The 26,628-nt window shown below is 40.8% G+C and overlaps 1 protein-coding gene across 2 annotated transcripts in view; it reads left to right on the top strand.

Annotated features, from left to right (window-relative positions):
• Positions 1–26,628, top strand: part of ATXN7L1 (ataxin 7 like 1) — a 955,929-nt gene that overhangs the window by 824,290 nt on the left and 105,011 nt on the right. For both annotated transcript variants that reach the window (XM_044088532.1, XM_044088534.1), the window contains one exon: positions 12,666–13,605. In XM_044088532.1, coding sequence (XP_043944467.1) covers positions 12,666–13,605 — 940 coding nt within the window. The remainder of the gene's footprint in view (positions 1–12,665; positions 13,606–26,628) is intronic.

The raw sequence follows: 26,628 nt of genomic DNA, 5'->3' as shown, positions 1-26,628 counted from the left end.
CTGTGTTCAAACAATTCCTTAGAGGGGCAAAGAATATAAGACCCCCACGTAGAGCTCCTACTCCTTCCTGGGATCTCAATTTTGTGTTGGAGAAGCTTACTTTACCTCCTTTTGAACCTGCAGCTATGTCTGAATTGAAGTTTTTGTCTTGGAAGACTGCTTTTTTGTTGGCCATTACTTCTGCTAGGCGGGTATCTGAATTACAGGCACTCATGGCAGTTGAACCCTTTCTGATATTTCATAAGGATAGAGTTTCTTTGCGAACTAACCCTACTTTTATGCCTAAAGTGATTTCTAATGTGGCCTTGAACCAGTCTATTCATTTGCCTACTTTTTATGCTGATCCCCAAAATAAGGGGGAAAAAGTCTTGCATTCTTTGGATATCCACAGGCAGTTACATTACTATTTGAGCAGAACTAAGGAGTTCAGGCAGACTCAACAGTTATTTGTTTCTTTTGCTTTGGATTCACAAGGGAAAGCTGTTTCAAAGCAGACTATTTCAAAGTGGATTGGTCAATGTATTGCTTTTTGTTATTCTCATCATGGGAAGAATGTTCCTGCTGGGATCAGACCTCATTCTACTAGGGCTACTGCCACATCTACTGCTTTTTTAAGGGGAGTAGCTACTAAGGATATTTTGGAGGCAGCTACTTGGAGTTCAGTACACACTTTTACTAAACATTACCATCTCCCTCTTTATTCCAAGTCCAGGGCTGGGTTTGCCACTGCAGTTTTACAGGGCATGTTAGCAGCTCCTAATGCTATTTAGTTTACCAGCCTCTCTTTTCCTTTGCTTTGGGATTCTACCCACAGGTTATGACTGCAGCAATGTGAGACGAAGAACATAGTACAGTTTTGTACCTACCATAAATGTAGATGTTCGAGGATCTACATTGCTGCAGTCCAATTATCCCTCCCTCCTTCCCCTCTATAGTTTGTGGTTGCTGTGTTTTTTATTTTAGGATTATCTTTGTTTCCACTCTGGTAGTTGTTGGGCGTTTACTGTTTTGGCTCTGGCCTTCTTTCATTCTTAGGCCTTCTGACATCTGGGGCAAGAAAGACTGAGGATATGGCGTCGGTCATGCGCTTATGTACTACGACGTACTGACGTCAGCTCTAGGCGACAATGACCGACGCCAGCTCAGCTCTTTGGTATTCGGGCCGATCGAGGACAGCGGACTACCCACAGGTTATGACTGCAGCAATGTAGATCCTCGAACATCTACATTTATGGTAGGTACAAAACTGTACTTTTTCCATCCAGTAATGCAAATTACGCTTAAATAGGGTCAGTGAAGGGCTCTGCTTCACCTGAATTGGAAGTTTGTTCTAGAGGAGAGGTAACCTCTGTGAGACACGCCTCCGCAGCAAGTTCTGTTGATGTCATATACTAGGTTGAGTTCCCTAGAACGAGTGCATTTTATACCTTTTGATTTATGAATGTGCAGCATTTCCATTAGAGCAGGATCTGAGACTGCTTCATGCAAGGCCAAGGTCACCTCTGAGTAGTTTGTAGGTTACAGAATATAGTGACAGTGATTTCAGTCTGTCAACTTATGACATATGCTGAAAACCCTGAATTTTCCTGGTAAGAAACCTTTGATGTCTTTCCAGCTGCTGCAGGTGCCTGATAAAGTTACATACCAAAGGTAGCATTGTACTCTGTTATTGGCCTGATGAGTGAGGAGTACAGGGGGGTTATAACCTGTTTTGTTCTGGATGCATTGCCCTTACTTATGAAGTGGGTGACGTAGAAAGCCTTTCTTACCACTGTGGAGATGTGGGTGACGTAGAAAGCCTTTCTTACCACTGTAGAGATGTGGTAGTCAAAGGAAAGGTTGCTGTCAACTGGTGTGCCCAAATCTCTCACTATTGATTGCATGCTTAGGATGTTGTTAATGTGGTAATCTGCAAGGATGTCACCCTTGCTGAAAGGGGATGATGATGCATTTTTTTGCATTGAGTTTTAGCCCATGACTTTGACACCATTTGTTTGTCTGTGTAAGTCCCTCTTGTAGAGTTTTGACAAAGTTTGGAGACTCAATGACTGCACCCAGTTTGCAGTCAGCAAACTTTGCTAACTATAGACCTTTTGTTTTAGCCTGTACATCTGAGAAGTAGATTCCAGACAATAGGGGCCCCAGCACAGATCTCTGTGGAACACCACTGGTTACTGGTCTGTTGGTGGAGTCGCCTATTTTGACTGTGTGCTTTCTGTCCATGAGCCAGTTTGCAACCCACCTGACAATATAGGGGTTGATCTCCATCTGGGTGAGTTTATCAGTGATGCCTGAGTGTGGAATAGTGTCAAAGGCCTTGCCCAGGTCTAAGTGAGCCATATGCACAGATTTGCCTTCGTCCAGGATTTTGGTGATTGTCTCAAAGGAGTCCACCAAGTTCAAGAGGCAGGATCACCCTTTAATGAGGCCAAACTCTGCCAGGTCATGTGTTTGGAGATGATCTATGTCTTTGCTGATAAGGTCCATGATTATTCTTTCCATAGCCTTGGAGATTAGGCTGGTCAGGCTTATGGATCTGTAGTTCCCAGGGTCTGTGGAGGCTCCTCCTTTATGTAATGGATGACGATTCCTGTTTTCTAGTACTAGTATTTAGACTTTTGTTAAAAAGAGTACCCAGCAGTGCAGCTAGTTCCTGTTTTAATCTATTTAGAATGTACCCTGGGATGTTATCAGGCCCCATGGAAGCTATGTTTTTGGATTTGGAGAGAGCATTTATGACTTGCTCCTTGGAGATACTAGGTGGAGGGCAGGTAGTAGGGACACTTTGGGAGATATGCGGTGGGGAAAGGGGGGAGAACTTTTCACTGAACCTGTCAGCTAGCAGGTTGGCTATTTCTGTGGGTTCAGTATTTGTGGTGCCATGAGCAACCATTTCTGCATAGATCTGTGTTTTTCCTTTAAGGTTTCTGACATAGCTAAAGAAGGCATTATGGTTGTCCATAGTGAAGGAGGCTAAGTTGGAGTCATAGTTAGCTTTAGAATGCCTTACAAGGTGTCTTATTTGCTTGTTTATGCCAAGGAGGGAATGCTTCCAATTCAGAGACTGTTTCTTCATGGTCTTGGACAGCAACTTCTTTCACTTATTGTATAACCTGTTAATGGTGGATGTCCACCAGGCAGGCTTGTTCTTTCTTGAGGATCTTGTTTTGATCCTGTCAGGTACGGCGGAGTCACTACATCTGTACAGATGCTTATACAAGGCATTGGTGTAAATCCCAGTATAGGTGTCCCTGCCATCAGTGAGGGCAGGGACTATGAAGCTATTAATGTTATCATGTATTATGCTGTAATTGGCTTTGGAGAAGTTTTTTAGTCTAGTTGCTGCTAATGAGGATCAGATGTTGTTACTTCTAACGAGACTGATTTATGATCAGACCTCACTAGGGAGGGCTGCACACATGGGGTGGTTCAGTGAACACCCATGTTAGTGTGCACCAGGTCCAGAATGTTTAGGTCCCTTGTGGGGGAGTCAGTCAACTGGTCCAGGGCACTGGAGTTGATGAAGTCCAAGAACCTTTGGGCAAATGTGTTAAAACATGTATAATTTACCCAGCCTATGGATGGTTAGTTAAAGTCCCCTAAAACCAGGATGTTTGGTTATATCTTGAGCGATTCAAGTAGATCCAAATATGCAGTGTGGGTGTCCTGGTTCATGGGGGGGTCCTTTAACTGGCAGTAACTTGGAAATAGGTCTTGTCTGCAGTCAATTGGACCTGGATTTGTTTAAGGGAATCATTTTTCTTAACCAATCTAGAGGTGTATTTAAATTTGATGAATATTGATACTCCACCTCCTTTAGTTCTCACACTTTCAGTTTGTAGTCTGACTGTATGGAAGGCATTATAACCCGGTATGGCTGGGATGCTTTCCGCAACTTTAAGCCAAGTCTCTGTGAATGCACAGATGTCGCATCTTCTAAGGCGAGGGCTGCTTCTAGTGAGTGCAGTTTTAGGTTTAGAGTCCTAGCATTTAGCAGCATAACCTTGAGGTTGCTTTTTGAAGATATTTTTACGTTGACAATGTTGTTGTTGTGACATGGCCTAAAAAAAAACACTATGGAGAAGGCAAGAACCTTAACCAGTAACTGAAATCCCAGAGGTGACAGATGAAGACCATCTCTGGCAAAGCAGCTTGTCTATCTACCATGTCATCCCAGGCCAACAGGTACTGGATCCCCTTAGAATGACACCAGAAACTAAGCCAGTTGTTAAAGTCAGTCAGTTTTTGCTTATATTTTGGTATTATTAGAGGTTAAGGTAGTATGCTGCTCAAGGCTAGGGACATAACCTGCCTGAACACACATATTCATAGAACTCCATCATGTCTCTCTTCATATAGTCCAATGAGGTATGACTCAAGTCATTTTACACCAACATGAATTATGATAGAGTCATAACGGTACTTGTTGTGGAGAGACTTGAGTTGCATGTGTGATCTGGCAGATCCTGGTACCTGACAGACAGCTAACCGTAACCTTTTACTTGTCCAACCTGGTGAGTGGGACATCTGTGTGTCTCACTGTAGAGTTGCCTATGACCAAAAAAATTGGTTTATATGTGTTTTGCCTTAGGGGCTTCTTTCGTGAGACACTTGTGCTTGTGGTTTTATGTGTATTGAGTGCTGTAGGGTACTGTATTAGGTGTAGCATGTTTGTGTTTCTGAAGTGTCTGGTGTTTAGGTAAATTTTTGGTAAGTACCTAAGCGTAAGATGGTTTATGAGTTGAGTGTGTGGTTTGTGCAGGAGATGTAGTATGTGGGCCAACAGCCTGTTCAGTGTCACTGTTCTGTGAACGAAAGAGCAAGGATTCCATATTCTTAGTGCATACGCATCTCTCAAATTGAGCTTCAGTGGTTTATGAGTAGTGGGTTGTTAATGTACATGAGGCAATTGCTACACAGTCTCAGGATACCCATGTCCTTTATTTAACTCTCAAATTTTACAATGTGATTGGACAGCTTTGAAACATCTTCCACTTGATAGCGCAGTTCAGTACTTCAATACCTCCTTCCTTCAAATACTTAATGAACTAGCCCCCATAAGAAAAATATGCACCACCTCTAACAGGCTTCCCAGCTATCAAAAGACACTCTTCATTTACTAAAACAAAGAGATAGAGTCTGGTCTCACTATCAAAGTAGTAAAACTAAAGAAAACCTCACTACTTACTAGCAACTTAGAAATCGGGCTAAAAAACTAATTAAACAGGACAAAAAAAAAAAACTACTTTCATGCAAATCAACTAAAATACCAGAACAATTCCAAAAGATTCTGGCAAACAATAAATCGCCTTCTCAACCCAGGAAAACCCACTACCCCAGCCCCAACACTGACCAACCAAAATGAGTCCATTGCCACTCAATTTAACTCCCACTTTATTAACTCAATAACCTCCCTACTTAGCAACACCCCCAGTACTACTCCTACCGTACCTCAGACTCCTGACACAAACACTACCCTTCTCCAACTAAAACCAGTTCAAACCAACTACATTAAAACTCTTATCACCAAATTAAAACATTGCACACTAGCCACCGACCAGCTACCTAGTGACTTTCTTCAACTAGCAGCTCCTTCCATTGCTTACCCTATAACTGTTCTAATCAACCATTCTATCTCTGAACAGTATGTGCCATCCCTTTGGAAAATATCCCACATAATACCCTTACATAAAGTCGGACACTCAACTGATATATCCAACTATAGACCCATAGCCATTCTGACCATTTCCTGATGAATAATCTGTTATCCAAAACACAACACAGTTTCCAGCCCAAGCATAGTACCAGCACAGCACTCATCAGCTTTACTGATACTGTATACCAACTTAAAAACAAAAAACAACTAGTATCTGCTACCTTCCTAGACATGTCAAAAGCATTTGACAGTGTCACATCAAAAATTTCGAAACAAACTAGCCATCTACCACTCCAGCTCTGAAACCCTAAAATGGTTTCATGGCTACTTGACTGATAGAAAACAAGCCACTCTGTGGGAAAATAAACTCTCCACTCAGCTCCCTGTAATATTTGGGGTCCCACAAGGCTCAATCCTTGGTCCACTCCTATTCACTATCTTTACTAATGACCTTCATACTGCAGCTAACCCAGCCTCAATTGTACAATATGCTAATGATGCTTCTCTGATCTGCTCTGCCCCCACTATCAAAGAACTTTAAGAAAAAAACTCAAGCAGCCCTCCACAGTATAGAAATCTATCTAACACTCCAACTTATACTTAACTTCCCAAAAAACAAGCTTATGGTCTTCCACCAAAACCCAACATCCTAAAATCTACCTCCTATCTTTATTTCCTCTTCCAGTGGCACTATAATAGGGCCAGTAGAACATACAAAACGTCTTGGTGTTACAATCGATAGTGGACTTGGGTTTGATAAACACCTTGCTCTAACCATTAAAAAGGTGCATGCCAAACTGGGTTCACTCTACAGAGCAAAACCATTTCTCACTGACCAAGCCAGACATGCTACTGCTCGAACTCATCTATTATCTTTCCTTCTATATTGCTATCAAATATTTACCAACCTTCGCATATCTGACCTAAATAGCCTCGAATCCTGCTACAACAAAATTGCAAAATTCGCTACAAGTCAACATTATAGCTCTCTCCACTGTACTACATTAAATCAACTAAACTGGCTAGAGCTCCCTCATCTCCTCTCCCTGACTCAACTACTAACCACCCACATAGTCGTATACAAGTCTGACAGCTGCCCATCTCTATCAGATCTAGTCCAACTCTATAGTAACCTAACATCCCTTAGATCTGCTGAAAATATATTGTTAAAAGTTAATAAAGGTCAAACCGCTTATGGCATCTCCCTACTCTCTTCCACAGCATATGCTCACCATCAATAAAACACTATCATTTAAACAGACCCTTAAAGAACATTTCTCTAAACATAGGCTCTGCTCCTGTACTACCCCAGGCTAAACATCCGTAACCGCAAATATTTATATCCTCCATTTTCCTGCCTTTCTCAGTATCTCCTGGCTTCTTTGTATCGTTCTCCCAAAAGAATCCGGAAGAACAGAATGCACTATGGTAAACTGACAATGCTTGCTATACTTTGATAATTGCTTATAATTGCTCAATATTTTTAATATGTCTAACTTTGTTAGTTACTGATTTTTTTTTTATTGTAACACTACTGTAATAACTTGTAATTCTGTGTATGTCCTACAATTAATGTAACTTGCATATGTCATATGTAAATACTATTGTAATCCACTTTGGAGCTTTTCTCCCCAGGTCTCTGCTGAAAACTGGCTTTTTGCCCAGCCGGACACTACCCGGTTAACAAATGAAATAAATAAATGTCAATCAGGCTGGCAGGAGAGACAGAGGAGAACTAACCGTCCATAATACTAGATATAAACTTGCTCACTTTAATGAGGAAGGATGTGGTTTAACTGGAGGCTTAATGCTGGAGCTGTACTGTTGGAGCTGTCAAGGGGTGCAAGACTATTAGAGATTAGGAGATTTCAGTTAAAGTGCCAAATACTGTAGAAAGCCCAGCTGCGGTGCTCTCTGAGCAGCTAAGCACAATTTAAGGGACTCCTCAGTTGGAGCACGGGCAGCTTCTAAGGGAAAATAAATCTACTTTAGCTTTTGCATCTGTAACTGCCAATGATTACCTCCACTGCGCGGTGGTACGCGAAGGTGCTCTGTGTGCAAACAGATGCCTCGGATTGCGCAGATAAAGATAGTAGAGCAGTGGCTGGTCACCAAACTCTGTGAAGCTGTGTTAAAACAAGCACAAAGCCACACAAACGCAGGGCTTATGTAGCAACTGTGAGGAACCCTTTTTAAAAATAAGTTAAGCAATTTTCAAACATGGTTTTGTAACTCATAACTGATGCTCAACTCAGAAAAGACCAAAGTACTACTATTTTCACCAAATCCCTCTCTCATGAAAAAACTAAATTTAAAGTCTTCTCTCTTGATAAATGCAACCATTGAAGTCACTCGTCATAGCAAACTATTAGAGGTGAGAGTGGATGATGATCTTACATTTGAACTGCATATACAAAATTGCATAAGAAAAACTAGGGATGCTTTACAGAGGCAAATATTTTCCCACAGATGCAACTAAAACTACACTTGCCTCTACTTATCTCCTCCTAATTCTTCTTTATGGCGCCCCTGTCATTAGTAACCTCCAGGTGTCACAGAAATTAAAAGTTGAACAGTGCTATAACAAAGTTGCTAAATTCGCAACACATACCCCTTTCAGAACCCACCACTGTATAGCACTGAAAATCCTAAATTGGTTAGAACTGCCACATCAACTAACATATATACAAAACAACTTATGACCTATAAAATTACCCAGCATCCATCTGCCTGTCCAGCACAAAAAAGTTCTACATAACTATGTTCCCAGTCGGTCATTGCAATCCAGTGACCAAAAACTCCTGTCTACAAACTTAGCAAATCTGCTGGGCATTGTCTGTACTCGTACAAGGTTGTTAATGCATAAAACTCCTTACCTGTATCCATCACGTCTATACCCTCCTCAGATCTTTCCAAACCACTCTGAAAGACTTCCTAGCCAAAATCTGGCTCTGTTTTTGCTCAAAACCAGGATAAACTGTATCCCTAAATGTGAACAAATACCTTTTCATTCCTTATACCTCCTTATTGTCCCTTCTTCACTTAGTTCATTACTGCTAATTCTTTGCCCTGACTTTCTTTCTAAATATACCATACGCCTGTTTCTCCCTGTCTTCATATTGCAGTTCCTATTTGTATTAGAAAAACTTACTTTTAATTTCTCTACAAACTGTCTAAACATTTTCTAAATGTTAAATGATTGTCATATACCATGTATCAATTCTTTACCAATGTTTTTATATTCTGTCTAATTTGTTATAATTATTTAAACTGCATATGTCTTAAAATTAAAACAATTGTTTTTAAAATGTTTTGTAATAATTTGGAGCTTTTCTTCCCAGGCCTCCACTGAAAATGGGCTTCTATCCAGTTGGACTATCCCAGTATTCAAATGTCAATAAATGGATAACTTTACAATCAATACTGCCTTGGCTTTTGTATTACATTCATATTCAGCAGCCTGCTCCCTTCTTCATACTGATGTCTATCCCCACTTCCTCAGTATTTTGCCTACACCTGCTCTTACATTCTTTTGTTCACCAGAGAAGGAGATCAGGCCAAGTCATGGGCTTTATGGCTACTGAAAATAGTTCCCCTCATTTGTGGGTGAATGGAGAGGGCATTAGGGCATCTAAATTGAGGAAATATTCAGGTGGTGTTACCCTCTAGTAAATCAGTCCTCCATCCCAGTCAGACCCCCTTCTCCCACATCAAGGCAGCTTATGAAACTCTGATCCCCAGCATCAGGAGCAAATTCCTTGCCCCCTCTTTGAGCAGGTTGGCCACTACTACCTGGACTTGACTTAGCAGTATACCTTTCTATGATAAAGTGCTCTCACTGAACATTCTGTCCTACTCTTTTAGCATATTCCATTCTTCATGTTGCTTCATGTTATCTTTAGGATTCAAGTTACTTCTGTGCATTATGTCTTGCTGCCAGCTTAGATACACCTCTTCCAGAAAATATATATAAAGTACAGGTATAGAGAAGCTGCTCTTTTCGTTTCAGCCACAACCAGAACAAATTGTAAAAGGAGTCTATTCCTTTAGAGGATTGTTGAGGTTGCCGTGTTCTCTAGAAGAGTGCTGAAAAAAGCATGATGAGCCAGGAAAAGATGACTGTTACAGGAATCTTAATAGTAATTACCTGATATGGAAGCTTATCTCAAAGATTTGCTGGTATGGTGAGTACTTATGTGTCTATACTATATGTGGACTCATTTGCAAGCGTACTGCCATCGAAGCAGACATCTGACAAATAGATTGTGGCTTGTGCATTTATGCATTATTAAAGTGAAGATCCTGTGGATTACATGGTTTTGGTAGAAGGAATCTAAATATTTGGTGAGACATTTTTGAACGCTGTTTGTAAATGTGAATTCAAGTTCAATATTAGCAGTGAAACTGTGCTTAAAATAAGGAATTTTTATTTCTGCAATACTCATTTTTAGAGGGGGTTTGTTTTTTGAATAGTAAAGTTGCATGTTGAAGGTCTCACATACTGTGTGCGATCCGGAGTGCAACAGTGGTGGTAAAGCAAGTCACATTTTTAATATCGGAAATCCACTTTTTTCTTTTAATTTTTGTATGGATGTCCTCCCTGTGGTCGCGTGGGTTTCCTCCGGGTGCTCCGGTTTCCTCCCACATCCCAAAGACATGCTGTAGGTGGATTGGACATTCTAAGTTGGCCGTAGGTGTGAGTGCATGTGTGTGTGTGCCTTCTGTGGAAGGTTGGGCGCCGGGCTGGCAACTCGACACTGTAAAACCCCACTGCCAATCATGAGCAGACAGGTGATCCACTGTGGCGACCCCTAACCGGGAAAAGCCGAAAGGAATAAAAGAAGTTGGGCATCCAGAAACAAGAAATTTCCCCCACCAATTAGCTGGTTTTGAAGTTAAGGAATATATACTGGAGGGCATTTAGAGAGATACAGCTTGTGTTGCGTGCTGTGTCTGCTATCCTCTTTAATTTTTCTTATAATTTAACTAATTTATGCAGTAGAAGAAATCATATATTGGGTGCACTAAAATGAAGTAAATTTGTATTTTGCCTGTAGTCACTGCATTGTCACTCACAGTTACACAGGCACAGTGTCATACTTCAGTGTAACCATTTTCTTCTTACCATCTTTATTCCATCACTTCATCTACTAACATTTTTGCTTTCAGTTCTCAGTGCAGCATATTTTAACTGTAGCATAACTAGAATGGAACAAAGAGGCAGCTGCCAGAATCAGAAGCTGTTAGGGGGTGCGATGTGGAGATGAGAGTCAGTTGATCATGCAATATCGTATTCATTTCTGTAGCAGCATTTCTGAGTACCAGTACAGAACTAAATTTCAGTACTGCTTTTGGGGTGTCAGGACTGTGGCACTGAAGTGCCCCAGTACTTCATTTCTGATACAAGTTGCAGCAAGCCACTTGCTGCAGTCTTAAAAGTGGAAGCTTTTTTAATATGCTCCTCAGCTGCTCAGAAATGGGATCTGGCTGGCTTCTACGTTTTAGGAGCAGCAACCAGATCAGAATGGAGATACAAATTTGCTTTTGTTACTTATCAACTTAGAGGGTTGTTATATCTGGAAACGGCACCAAACGCTAAATGAGACAGCTACATCTATGCATTTTAATCTGAATTCCCACTTACACCTTTTTCATACAAGGAATAGTAATATCAGAAATTGATGTTTATTCAAGTCTAACATACAAAAGTGAATAAAACTCTGCAAAAAAAGAGAAAAAAAGTAAAATCATATATGCTTCACTTAAAGGGGTGGGACCTTGTGCATTTGTGAGTATTTTGATCAGTGGTACACCTTTCATAGTCTTGCCCACCAATGTAGATACTAGATGTCAAGCTTGTTTAGTGCACATAAATGTCTTGCTTGTTTTGCTCCCTAATGTATATGTTGTTATTTTCATGTGTATATAACACTGTTTCCTGTGACACAAAGTTCATAGTTTCACAGATTAGTAGTAGGCTAACTGCCCCTGTAGGCCATATTAAGCCTAGCTAATTAAACAATGTGAGAATCAAACCCTGCACGTTGTGTCTGTAAGGAAAATATTTTAACCATTATGCCAACCATCATGTTTATTTTGTTTTGTAAAGTGATGATGATTGACAGGTATTTGTTGAAATTTTGAAAATGTTTTATGCAATGATGCATTGCTTAAGAGTGGTCTACTGCATCTGCTCTCTTACTAGTAGCTTTCGATAGCCTTACTCGATTCCACTAGCCCAACCTCCCATTTCTAAGTAGCCCTACCAGCACACTAATTCTAACCCTAAAACTCCCACCGTTTCCCAACCTCAGTCCTCGCTCCCTTACCCTAAAGATAACCCCCTCCCTAAACCTGAATTTCCTAATTACTCCCAAACCCTAAAACTCCATTCCCACTGCCTAGCCTTAAAATCCTTCTCCCGCTCCGTAACCTTAAAATTTCCCTTCCACTTCCTTCTGCACAACTATTACACCTACCTCGCTCAAACTTGAATAATGTATCCACATAAGCTGCTTGCTTGAACTCATGTTCAAGTTCAAAGACAAGTGGCAACTTTCACGAGCTACAAGGCTCTGAGGCAATGGATTTTGAGCAGCTGGGACTTGAGCGCTTGTAATATAACCATTTAAAATTCACTACACACTACAGAAATAGTATCATAGAAACAGTAATGTGTTGCATCTCTTTTGAGGTATTTGGTAACCTCAGAGGTACTGTCATGATCCCAAACAGTGCCATACACTGCATCTGCGTTATGACTTGTGCACTGATAACATCAGAGTGTCACTTGACTTTTCTTAGTCTCTATTGCATTATGATCTTATATCTGACAGGTACAGCAGTCATGTAACATTGCAATCATAGCATAATAAAATATCAAATCCTATCATTTTGAAAATGGAGTATAATCTTGGGCAATAATATTTTGTCATACCAGAGTATTTAAGTCACGATTTGTGTTTGATAACATGGGATTTTATAGTTTCCGTTTTTTTTTTTTTAATAGGAAAATTCCTCCAGCAGCAGACAGTCCTATGCCTTTACCAGCAGCCCCTATATCCTCTACATTTTCAACATCTGGTTTACAGACTTTCAGCAGCAACCATGCAGTATACCTTCCCTCAGCACATATTAGTTCAAGGCATCCTCCTTCCAATGCTGTGACGCCATCTGCAGCCTTAACGACATCGGATACAAACTCTCTTATGTCTTATACTTCAGCATTTATACATGGGACAGGAGCTTTCAACATAATGGACTCTACGTTTAAATCACCATCACTAATACCACCGGTGCCTCATGTAATTGCTTCTTCACACAAGTCACCCAAAACAAAAAACAGCAAACCATCAAAACTGAAGGATATGTCTGCACGCAGTGATGAGTCCTCAAGCAGCAAGAAGAAAAAGCAGCTGTCATCTTCCTCTTTACCTTTGCAGACATCATCATCCTGCTCCCCCTCATCATCCATGTCATCATTCTCAGGATCTCATAAAAGGAACTGCATTTTAAGTACAAGAGCATCGTTAAACTCCTATCAGACTACATCATCCTTTAACAGTATGTCTTCGCACAGTACAAACAATGGACCTAATCCACACAATGCCAAAACAGAGCCCTCAGAACGGACCTCATTGTCTGGCAGCTCTGCAGACTCAATAAAACATATGAGCTTGGTTGTTAGCAGTATTGACCCTACTTTGCCTGTACCTTCTTTGATTCATCATTCTGGGGATCATTCCCTAGTTGCACTTAATGCAGTGACATCACTTCCTCCCTCATATGACAAGTCAGTAGGGAAGAAACGTAAAACTGCTTGTTCTAATAATGCTAACAAAACTAGCAAAGTAACTAAAATGCCTGGTATGAATAGTGTCCATAAAAAGAGCACTGCCAGTCTTATGTCTTCATTGCCAGATTCTACAAACAATCCTGTTGCCCGGCAGGTAAGCTGCTGTTATTTTCATTTTGATTTTTGCTTTCATTTTATTGGAAATTTCAATATGAAGCATACAAATTACAAAAAAAAAGAACAACAGTAGTCACTGAACTTTGAAAAGATGTTCTAGTTGTGGTACTCCTTACATAATAGATTGGTGAAGATAAACAAGTCATGATAGTAAAAAACCTTCCACAAAATGTAAATTAGCCGTGTGATTCATAGTCACACAGGTTTCTCCTTGTCATAACTGACCGAGTAAGCACAGTCCACAGAGATATGATTTCTGCATTATGCAGTTTTTCTCAGCAACAAAACAGTTGTTTAGTAGTTTATTAGAGCCTCTGGATTCTGCTGTATAGACTGGAATGATTTGATGAAGTACTTGTTAAGAAGACTGTAAGTTTAATCTATACTAAGAGTTATAGTAATTTATCTTTGTACAAGACTATGAGGGCATTTTATGGTCTCAACATTTCTACAGTCAAGCCCTTGTCATGGAGGCATAAAAGTTGTTCAGTTTATTGAAGCTAAAAAAAAGTAAAATTGAAAAAAATTGAAAACTAATGGCTTAAACAGTTAGCCCAGGGTAATCATTTAACCTCAAGATACTCCTGCTAGATAAGAAGAAGACCAAGATGTCTTGGCCAGATTCCTTAGCTGTCCACCGGACATCCCTCTAGAAGCAGGTAATAGTTCTGTAGGCCATTCAGCAGGTCAGTTTAGCTGCAGTGTTGCCACCCTCTGGATTTCAGTGTGCCTCTCCTTCCTTGTCTAAAGAAGGAATTCGAGGGATGGAGTCACTGGTTTGCAATCAACTCAGGCCTACTGTTTCAGCCTCCGGTCCCCTCTCAAGAACTGTTCACCGATGCCTCAGACTTGAGGTGGGAGGTTTCATTTGGTCACCTGAAAGTCCATGGTCTCTGGCCTCTCCATCAGAAGTCAGAGCATATCAACATCAAAGAGATGAGAGATCTGATACTGACACTTCAAGGTTTTTACCTTATGTTCTGTCCAGGTCCCTTGAAGGTATACACAGACAACATTACAGTGATATGGTATGTCAATAAGCAGGGAGGCACAAAGTCATGGCTCTTCAAGCATGGGAGGTGGCTATCAGTTAACTCTTCAGGCAGTATACATTCCTTCAGAGACAGACTCTCTTGAACAGGTCTAAAACACAGGCTCACAAATGAATGCTTCACAGAGATGTGTTTCTGGACATTGTCCATCAGTGGGATATTCCAAGGGTAGATCTTGTTTCCTCCCTTCTGAGCAGACAGCTTCCAGAGTTCCACGCCATCTGGTGCGGAAGAGAGACACTCTTTCTATTAACTGGAAGGGGATGTTTCTTGTTGCTTTCTTTCCTCCTGTACTTCCAAGAGTCCTGCAGAAGACTCAGCTGGACTCCTCGGAAATCTTGTTAGTGATTCCCTTTTGGCCAGGACAACATTGGCTCCCCCTCTTAATACATCTGACCAGGGACAATCACCACAAGTTACCTCACTGGTTGGACCTCTTCACACAGGACAAGGAGTCTCTCATCCATTCTCACGTATCCACTCTTCAAATAACACTGTGGTTGATAGGGTTTTGATCCCTTTCAGGCACCTCTTTTCTGAGGACATGCTCAGGGTTGTACAGGAGGCAAGGAAACCCTCAACAAGAAAATCTTGTATATCAAAATGGAAATTATTTCCTGTCTGGTGCCATGATCATAGCCAGGACCATTTTTCAATGGAGGTCTCTTTGGTCCTATCTTATTTGCATGAGTTGCTTCAGTCTGGCCTGGTCTAGTCTACTGTGATGTCCCATTTCTCAGCCATTTCTACTTGTCTGACCTTGAATCCTCCTTTGGTTACCTGTTTTGAGGTCAAGCAATTTATTAAAGGTACCCTTCATATTGGCATCCAAGGAAACCTATTCCTCCTTGGGACCTTAATTTTGTTATGGAAAAATTTACTCCGGCTCCTTTTGAGCCTACACCTGGAAGACTGTTTTGTTGCTGGCTCTTACTTTTGCTCGTAGAGTTTCTGAGGTCCAGGCTGTTATGGGCATTCCTTCATTTTTGTTTTTTTCACATGGGCAGGGTGTCCCTTCGTACTAATCTTTCTTTGATGCCTAAGGTAGTAAATGAGTTGTCTTTGAATCAAGTCAGTACCACTCCCTTCCTTTCACCTCAGTCTGCTAGTGAGAGGGTCTTGCATCCCTTGCATTTGCACAGACAGCTCAGGTATTATTTGGATAAAAAACTGAGGCCATTCGTAAGTCTGACCAGCTGTTTGTTTCATTTCATCTCAGAACAATGGGTTTGGCTGTTTCTAAGCAAACAATCTCTTCCTGGATATCCAAGGCCATTACTTTTTGTTATTTTCATTGCAAATCTTTGTCTACTGCTATTAGAGCTCTTTCCCCTAGGGCTGGTGCCTCTTCTGGTGCTTTCTTCAAAGGGTTGGACTGGACACCAATTCCATCCTTGAAGCTGCTACTTGGTCTTCAGTGCATACCTTTACTAAGCATTATAACCTGGATATGGTTTGTAGGGCCAGAACAGGTTTTGCTAGAACTGTTTTATAAGGCTGAAGCCTTTCTCCTCCCATTCTGTTTCTTGAGCTTTTTTACTCTCCCTAACGTTGAGTACTGCAACAGCAATATAGAAAGACACAGTACAATTGTATAAAATCTTAGCATAACAGTAGATGTCCTTCTAGTCACTGTTTCAGTATTCGCTCCCTCCCCTCAACCCCACCTTGTTTGTTCTGATTTTTGTTTTGGATCCCCTTCTGACTAAGGGTTTCCCTTTTTTCTTCTGCTTTTTTTTCCCTTTTGGATGTGCATGAACTCCTTTGTCCTTTGGAGGCTGTTCTCTTCTGGGGCGATTCAGTTCTGGGTAACTGGGTTCATATGTCACTTTTATGCATAAAGTTTTGTGCAGGGATGGAGCATACAAGACCATTAGGCTTTGGTGTACTAGTCGAATGTCAGCTACCCTGCGTGGGAGATCACTACTGCAGCAGTGAAGAGTAGGACATATACTGCTATGGTAAGATTTTACACAACTCTACTTTTCTATGGAAGCATGTCTGTTTTTTTTTCGTTTGTCTACTATTGTGTGACAGTGGAGTTAGTATATTTACGGAAGGAGGTGTGGTACAAAGGGAGGCTTGCCCCCCAGTAAGAAAAAATTAAGTGCCTGTATTGACTAATTAACCCCCACTCCACAAATACCTTTCATGATGACCTTCTTACTAACCTCATAAATGTTGCTATTCTGCTGCAGTACCAAAATCATTCTCTCTGGCTGCTCACCCTTTATCTCTTTCTGGTCCTATAGTTAACAATTGTCTCCCTCCCAGTATTATTCATTGTAGACAATTTCCTTCAAAAAAGACTAAAAGCTCAAATGGGGTCCCTGTATGCTGTCTCCCAAGTTCTGTCCCTGCTTTAAATCAACTTTTTATCAAGAATACCCCTATCCTGTGAAAGCATGTACAGTCAATGGAGCATATTGCTCTTTGCTCACATTCAATCTTAAATAAAGTGCAAGCTAGGGTCAGGATCTGGAGACCACAGATATCCAGTGATGTTTACCATTTATTAATTCTTGATCTTTGAAGACAGGCCAAATTCACTTATTGCAGAAATCAACAGCCCTAAAATCTTCTGGTCAGAGGCGAGGCCATATACTTAGACATTCCAGTGGTCTGTCTCACTCAACAATGCATTATACAGATAATAGATCTTTAACTTCCGTGGAGTCTACTGACCTTTCAGAAAGCGTCTTTTAATATGCCTCCTCCAGTAGCAGAGAGATAAAGCCCTGATTATGGTCCAGGTGACCTGAATTCAGTTAGTGGACTGGGTGCTTGACGGATCAGGGAGAAGAGGATAGGCATGTCCATCCTGGCAGGGAAGTGTCATGACCCTGGACTGCTAAGTCTTTAGCTCCAGAACAAGACAGAATTCATGACGGCAGACAAAGGTAAGTTATGCATGAAGAGCATGGATAAGGCACTCAAAGGCAGGCCACCAAAGCTGGTGATGGTAGCCTTTGACTGTAAGTGTGAAGGTGCATTCACAGGTGTATAATAGGGTAACAACCATTACGGTCTTTATCAGCCTAGCCATGCAACCCAAATGTGACCCACAAATTTGATTTATATAGGGGTGATTTACTGACTGCCTCTGTCCATCAGAGACAAAGGTGCCAGACTAGGGATGAATTTCTCATTACCCATCCATTGGTCCAAGTTGCACTGAAATAAAGATAGGGTAGAACTCTCCTTCACATGGATGGGCAGCCTGTTCAAGAGAATGGGAATTATCTGAGAAATGTATCTTTTTCTCCAATATGTTCTATTTATGTCACAAGTGAAATTTCTGTCTTTTTAATCTAGTAGTTCTGATGCTGTTTGTTTTGAGGAGTTGCAGAAGTTTCATCAAGACAGGATCCAGGAATGCCTTGTATGCCACTCAGAGATCACTCAGAACTCTGTATGATACTAAATAAAGAGACAGGGCTTTGAGGCAGTCAGCATAAAATATTGTGTTTACTCAGTGTATTTTTTTGTAAGGAAGCTTTGTGGACATTGCAGTTCCTGCATGTTAAACTGAAGGGGGCTTTATACTCTGATGGGTCTGATGATGAGTGTCTGGACCTAGAATGCCATGCCCTTGCTTATAAGTTGAGCAACACAAATTTTCTTACTCCCTTGGGCACATTGTTCAAAGGCTAGGTTACTATCTACATGAGTTTCCAGATCCTCAAGTAGTGAGTCAACGTTTAGGGTTGTTTTATTCATGAGGTAGTAACCTGGAGTAGCAGACTTCCCAAAAGGTACTATAATGCATTTTATTAGTATTGAACTTTAAGCCATGGCTTTGGCACCAAGTGTTTATCTGTGTTGGACCCTCCTGAAAGTTGTTCTTGTCTTGGTGGGATTCAGTTACTGCTTCCTGTTTGCAATTATCTAAGAACTTGGTTAGCCAGAGGCCTTTGACATTGACTTTGACATCCAAGAAGTAGATGCCAAAGAGTAGTGGGCCTAGCACAGAGCCCTGGGGAACTCCACTTGTGACTGGCCTCTTTGTATAGATGGCCTCCCCGATTCTAACCTCCTGGGATCCTATCAGTGAGCCACCAATCCAGCATGTTATAAAAGGGTTAGTACCTAGTTCCATAGATTTGTTGACCATGCTTGAGTGGGATATTGTATCAAATGCTTTAGCCAGATCTAGGTAGGCAGTATGCGCCGTTTTCCCCTCATCCATTGCTTTAGTGACATTTACAAAGCAGTCCACCAGATTCAATAAACATGACCTTCTTTGACAAAGCAAAACTGGGATGGATCCAGTATCTGGTTGTCTCCTATGTCCTTGTTGATAATCTCCATGATAATTCTTTCCATGGCTTTGTAGACAAGACTAGCCAGACTAATGGGTCTGTAGTTTCCAGGATCTGTTGAAGGTCCTCCCTTATGAAGGGGGATGACCATCACAGTCCTCCATTCACGTAACACAAAGCCTGTTTTAAGACTTTTTGACTCCAGGGGTCTTAATAAGTCATATTTTAGACTATACATAAGGCATCTTGGGATGTTATCTGGGCCCACTGGGGCTGTGTTCTTGGTTTTAATGAGTGTAGCCAGTATGTGTTCCCTAGTTATAGTTGGAGGGGTTATGTTTGAGAGTATATTTGGGGGGATGGCTGGAGGTGAGGTGGGGGTAAAGTTGGAAATTAGTCTGCTAACAGGTTCACTATATTGCCGGCTTGGTAAATGTAGCACTGTTAACTACCATTTCAGCACATCGCTGTGAGCTGCCCTTGGGGTTTATGCCATAACTGTAGAAGACCTTATGGTTATCTTTCACCTGGGAGGCTATCTTAGCATCATAGTTGGCTTTGCTTGACCTAATTGTTCCTCTTAGTTGCCTATTCAGTTAGATAAGATAATTTTTTTTATCTTTAAAGGAATTACCCTTTCTGATTTTTTTGTCATATTTTTATTCTGTTTGTTGTATATCGTATTTAATTTGGAATGCCACCAGGGTAGTTTGTTTCTGGGATTAGTCCTGTGCTTGCTTCCAGTAGGCACAGCAGGCTCTGTGCAGCCATTGACATTGCTGTACAGAGCCTCTGAGAGTTATAAAGCATAGGCTACTGTGTTCTTGGGGTTTGAAGGGGCATTAATTTTTGGCAAACTATTACTTAATAAAAGATAATTTGCCTTGGAGTAGTCCCTAACTGTTACTGATTTTAATAGGATTGCGGAGTTGATTTTTGATTTCAAAGGAGACTGCTTTATGGTTGGACCTTACCAGGGAGCATGGGACATCGGGGGGAGGTGCAGCTTTTTCACGTATTTGTGAGCATGAGGTCCAGTATGTTACAGCATGTAGTGGGAATATTCATTATTTGGTCCAGGGCCAGGGTGTTTGTATTTATGAAGTCTAGGGCTCTCTGTGCCTGCAGAATTGAGGCCATGTAGTATTCCCAGTCTATAGAGAGATCATTTTAAGTCTCCCGAGTAGGGTGTTAGGCTGGATGGTAAGTTTTTTCCAGTAGGTCCAAATATGCATTGCGAGTCTCATGGAGTATGGAGAGAGACCTATAACTGGTTAGGATATGGTACAGTATTTTGTCTTCGGTGATCTTCACATGGAAGAACTCAACCACATCATCCTGTCTGACCACCCTAGAGGCATGCCTGTTGCTGATGTATATTGTGACACCTCTACCTTTTGCCCTTGGCTCTGCAGCTGCTGATCTAAAATATGGAAGATTTGTAAACCTTGCACTGCCAGGGTACTCTCTGCTATTTTAAATCCTGTCTCGGTAACTGCACAGATATTTTCGAGTGTGAGGAGGGCTTAGAAGGAGTGTTGTTTTTTTTTTATATAGGCTCCTGGCATTGAACAGAAACACCTTGAGGTTCAGTTGAGTTGATTTGAGTTGAGTCAGTTGGTAGGTTTGCTAATTTGGCATTACCTAAAAACGTGCTGTGGGGTGGATAAAGTTTTAGTCCGTGTTCGAAAGCCTAGAGGGGAAAGGTGCAGACCATCCTTGGGAAAGTAAAGTGGTCTTGTTTACCATGTCCTCCCAAGCTGACAAATATTGGATCCCCTTGCAGTGACGCTAGAAGGACAGCCAGTTGTTGAAATCAGTCTTTGCTCATATTTTTGCATTATCGTTAGTGATGGTAATAAGCAGCTCAATGCTAGGCCTGTACCAGCCTGAGGCATGTAGTCTGAAAGCTCCATAATGTCTCTTTTTATGTAGTCCAGGGGAGGTACATCTCCAGTCCTTTACACCTACATGGACGACGATGGAATTATACTGGTACCTGTGGCATAATGACTTGAGAGTATGCATGGTTTGTCAGATCCTGGTGCCAGATAAGCAACTATCAGATATCTTCTCCTTGTTCAGCCTGGTTAGAGGGGCATCAGTATGTCTTACAATGGAGTCCCCTGTGATGAGAGTCCCATGAAGTGTGTTTGCTTGCCGTAGGGGCTTAGTGTTTTGGGCTCCACTCACAGAGACAGTATGTTTGGTGTTAGGTTTTGTTTTTTTCCTGAGTACCTTTGGGCTTGCTGAGACTTAGCTTTGTGAACTGGCAGTCTGGGCAATTTTTGTTGTTTAAGAAGATTGCTTTTAAGTGCCTCATCATACATTAGTCCATGTATGTGTTGTGTGCTTTGTGAAGTGGGTGTTGTGTACGCAGTTTTGATAACCTGATAAGGGTTTATATGTGAGAGTTTTACATCCAGTGTCATTGTGTAAGTACACCTCTTGCATACTGTGTCTGCATCTTTAAGGCTTAAGTGGTTGACAGTGAACATGAGACAGTAGCTGCATTGTCTCAAGATGCCCGTATCCACCAAGCTGGGGTCCTTTGATTGGTGAGCTACAGGGTGTAGTGTTTTGGGATAGAAGCCTATTAAGGGTGCTTTGTTGGTTTAGACTAATAAGGGTACTTTATCGAGGCAGATTATGCTAAACAGTACTAAATTACACCAGTTTTAATGTTTACGCTATACTGAATTCTACTAAATCTGAAGGTATTGCCACTTTGATGCCCTATAGCTACTCTAAGCTTATCAGCACACAGGGCATTTGCTCTTGATTGCTGCTTTACAGAGTACCATTTTATGGGACATACTACAGGGAAAATTTGCTTTTTAGGTGTTTGCTAGAGTGCTGCTAACTCATGCAAACACAATGTATAGCAGCACTGGAAAAAAAAAACAACTAATTAATGAGCTGTCTGGCCACCTCTTTCCACAAGATAAATAAACCCAGTCATCCTAATATAAAAACAAAACACAGTAGAGATGCACAAGTACAGTGCTAACACAAAACACTGCAGCACTGTTTTTGGTGACTTGCTGTATGTGGGTTTTGTGGTAAAAGTAGGGTATTTACTGGTAGGCAATATTCTAATCTTAGCAAAAGAATATTATAATTTGCCAAGTCATTCTCCATGGCCTATTGATCAGTGGTGTAGCTAGAGTTTGTGCCGCCTGGGACTGTCTTTGAGTTTGTTTACCTTCTCCCCTCACAAAATCATGGTCGAATGGGTCCCCCCATACAGAGCCCTCCCCCCCTGCAGCCATTCAAATGTCCCATTACTTGGCTATGTCACCTCATTTACCTTAAGCTCTGTAATGTGAATACTGCTTTACTTCTACACTGATCATTAAATACTTTTATTTTACATTTTATAGCACAAACACTAATAGACATCTGCTAAACAAAGCAATACAGTCTCACAATGGAAATAGACTTTGCATTAAAACTTCTGTCCCCTTGAAACTCACATTCATTGAAACAGCATTGAAACCCACATTCAAAGAAAGTGCATCTGGCCAGTGGCCAATTAAGATTACCTTTGGGCTGTTTTCAAATCGTAGGCCCCTTCCACACATTTTTAGGACTATGTATGTGTACATGTGTTCTTTGATACACCTTCCTGATTGTATTAAATTATATTCCTTGCATAATACAGCACACTTGTTAGAGCGATTTTTAAATTTATTGTTTTGAACATTTTTTCAGTAAGCAGTGAAACAAAGTGCCTGAACCAATAATGACAAAACTGCCCAATTCAGAACATTTCCATCAAAAGTTTACTTAAACTTCTACAACCCACCAGTATAAGTAAATATGCACAATCTCTGCAGAAGTAAAAGGCATCTAAATAATTCCACATTAAATAGAGCTTTAACTAATGAAGAGGTTGCTGCTAGCTAACAACTTTATATTTCATTGTTTCATCTACAGATAAAGTGCCTGTTGCCCTTGAGGAATAAATTGCCTGTTACATTAAAAAAATTAAACGCTAGTAATATTGCAATAGGGAATGGATGGCAGACTGATAACAGGTTCACAGTTACTAGGTGTCTCCACCAAAGAGGACATTCTCAGGACTGCAGCATCCACCCCCTTTCAAACTACAACACAGTACGGTATCAGCATTCCATCTACATATACTGTGGGAGTAGAAAACACAGCTTTCTGCATCAAAAGCAAGTATTCTACCTGTTGTGCTGCTAACATCAAACAAAAACAGACTTTGCATAAGCAGCACTAAACTCTCTCCCTGAAGAAGTAAGCAGCACAAGAAATCTGAAAAAATCCAAAATTTATTGGGGGGGGGGGGGCAAAGGCCGAAAACCAGGGACACATTTTAAACATTGCTTGTATCATCTTAGAAAAGTTGCTAGAATAAAATGTTTTGTGTTACCATGCAAGATAGGAAGACTGAAGCTTAAATGGCTGTCATTATTTAGTGAATTCAGTTCTCACCAATTTGCCAGAAAACCACAAATTTTAAGAGGAACAGACCACAAGTATGAACCAAACATTCTGTAAAACTTTGGACAGTTGAGAACTATGACTTAACTCCTTGAATTACAAGTTATGGTTGGATGGGTAGAGAATTTAGGCTCTTGCTTCTTGTATCTAAGGTACAGGGTTTGAGTCTGAGTAGCTCTAACCACCAGTTATACCTAACTGGGGCATTTTACACACACACACACACACACACACACACACACACACACACACAAACACACACACCTCAATGGAGCACAGTACAAAGCAATAAACAGCACTAATCTGACGACTTAAATACAAATGCAGACTGCCATTAATGGAGAACACTTAAATACAAACACAGATTGCTGTTAATGGAGCACACTTAAATACAAACGCAGATTGCCGTTAATGGAGCACATTTAAATACAAATGCAGACTGCCGTTAACGGAGCACATTTAAATACAAACGCAGACTGCCGTTAACGGAGCACAACTAAATACAAACACAGACTGCCGTTAACGGAGCAGACCTAAATACAAACACAGACTGCCGTTAATGGAGCGCACTTAAATACAAACACAGACTGCCGTTAACGGAGCGCACTTAAATACAAACACAGACTGCCGTTAACGGAGCGCACTTAAATACAAACACAGACTGCCGTTAACGGAGCGCACTTAAATACAAACACAGACTGCCGTTAACGGAGCGCATTTAAATACAAACACAGACTGCCCTCAATGGAGCACACTTAAATACAAACACAGACTGCTGTTATTGGAGCACACTTAAATACAAACACAGACTGCAGTTAATGGAGCACACTTAAATGCAAACACAGACTGCCATTAATGGAGCACACTTAAATGCAAACACAGACTGCCATTATTGGAGCACACTTAAATACAAACACAGACTGCCATTATTGGAGCACACTTAAATACAAACACAGACTGCCGTTAATGGAGCACACTTAAATGCAAACACAGACTGCCGTTAATGGAGCACACTTAAATGCAAACACAGACTGCCGTTATTGGAGCACACTTAAATGCAAACACAGACTGCCATTATTGGAGCACACTTAAATGCAAACACAGACTGCCGTTATTGGAGCACACTTAAATGCAAACACAGACTGCCGTTATTGGAGCACACTTAAATACAAATACAGACTGTCGTTAATGGAGCACACTTAAGCACTAATGCCATTCAGCTTAATAGAGCACAGTACAAAGCAGTAAATCTGCTGCTGAGCACTAAGTACAAATGCCGTTATGGCTTAACGCACACAGTTCAGCTTATCAGCACTAATAAATCTGCTGACTTAAATACAAATGCAGACTGTGAGTGCCAAGCAACTGCGAATCATAAGAAAATGCAATAAGGAAAGAAGTACAAATAACTGCATAATAAAACTAAGTACAAATCTGCTGTTTCCCTGTTTCTCTCGCACATAATCTTTACCTGGAGGAGGAAAATGGTCTAACTGCAAATGTAATAAGGAAAGAAGTACAAATAATGGCATAACAGAACTAAGTACAAATCTGCTGTTTGCCTGTTTCTCTTGCACATAAGTACAAATCTCTGTTTCCCTGTTTCTCTCTCACATAACAATCTTTACCTGGAGGAAGAAGGTGCTCTAACCGCAGCAAGTTAAATTATGGCTCAGCATTCTGACAGGCCGTCTGTCTGCCTGCCACTTGAAGCTGACGTCATCACATTCGCCCTGCACGTGATGACATCAGAAACTACTTTGTCCCAAAAAAAAAAAAAAAAACCTGGGAAATTCAGAAATGAAAGGGGCCTCTCAGGAATTCTTGGCACCCATTATTTTTCCCTGAAAACCGGTGTTTACCGAGGAAGTCGGTATGGTTGAGAGGTATGTATTCAGGTAATTTACTCTGTAAGGCTGTGCCACCCAATCTCCAACCACACCCCTCTCCCCATAATCATTCTCACCCTTATCCCTCCCTACTCTTAACTGTAGTTATTCTTAACTCACATAACTTATCACTCCTAACCTACTACACCCGCTACCCTTAGCACTCCAACACCCTTCCTCTACATACCAGGCCAACCCAAATAAAATCCCACTACCTATTTCCCAACTAACCAAGCCACCCACCCTCTCACTACAGATCCTTCACTCTCTTACACACAACACACTACACCATGACCCACATCTTCCTAACTACCCCACTAATCATCCTTCTCGCAATCTTTAACTTCATATCATAGTAAACTCTCCTACCTTAAACCATCTCTTATGCTTACCCTTTATTTTATTTTTATTTATTTATTTTACATTTGTTGACCGGGATATTCTAACTGGATTTATGTCCATTTTCAGTAGAGTCCCAGGGAGATGAGCTCCAAGAGATTACTAAACTACTAACATACAGGTGCTAGTTGTTATACAGTTAAATACTACAAATTCTAAACAGTTCAGGAATCTTCACAGTTTATACAAAAAACATGTTACAAGCATTAGATAAGATATTTTAGACTTTATGTACAATACTTCATTAGTAACTAGAAAGTAATTGTTAAACAAATGCATACTTCAAGTTTCAACAGTTCAGCAATGCTCACAGTTTAAACAATACTTGTTGCCTGCCTGAGGTAAGATGATTTAGAATTATATGCAGAAGAATTTAACTAGAGATAATTTAAAATACCTATTAGGATAAGATATGTTTTGGCAAGGATAGGCCTTGATCTAAAAAGACACAGATAGAGCAGGAATTAGGTCAAGAGATGGTATTTGGGATATAATTTGAGATTAGTCTGGATTTGTACAGGGACATAACCAATGGGTTTTAAGATAGAGTTTCAGATTGTGTTTAAAAAGTGTAAATGAAGACAGTGATGTAAGTTCATGGGGGAGTTGGTTCCAATACTTTCCAACTGCATTTGAGAACACAGCATCTCCTGCCATGTTATTAGATTTACATGTTGATACAAGTAGTTTATTAGATGAGCGTAAAGTTGAAAGGTTCTTATATTGGGTAATGAGACTAGCAAGTATTGGGGTATTGGTAGGTTGGAAGAGGGTTTTGTGTGCAATGGTGAGTTGTTTAAAGTGAATCTGATTCAGAAGCTTTAACCAGCCTAATTGTTTCAGATTATGGCAGTGATGGGTCCTAAAGGAGGAAGCAGTAGTAAATCTGGCAATGCTATTGTAAGCGTTGGCTAGCTTGTTAAGG

The sequence above is a fragment of the Protopterus annectens genome, chromosome 11.part0 (genome assembly GCF_019279795.1).
Source record: "Protopterus annectens isolate FY-2018-M chromosome 11.part0, PAN1.0, whole genome shotgun sequence".
Classification (NCBI taxonomy): domain Eukaryota; kingdom Metazoa; phylum Chordata; order Ceratodontiformes; family Protopteridae; genus Protopterus; species Protopterus annectens.
Note: the sequence above shows the minus strand (reverse complement) of the source record. Positions and strands in the feature narration are given on the sequence as shown.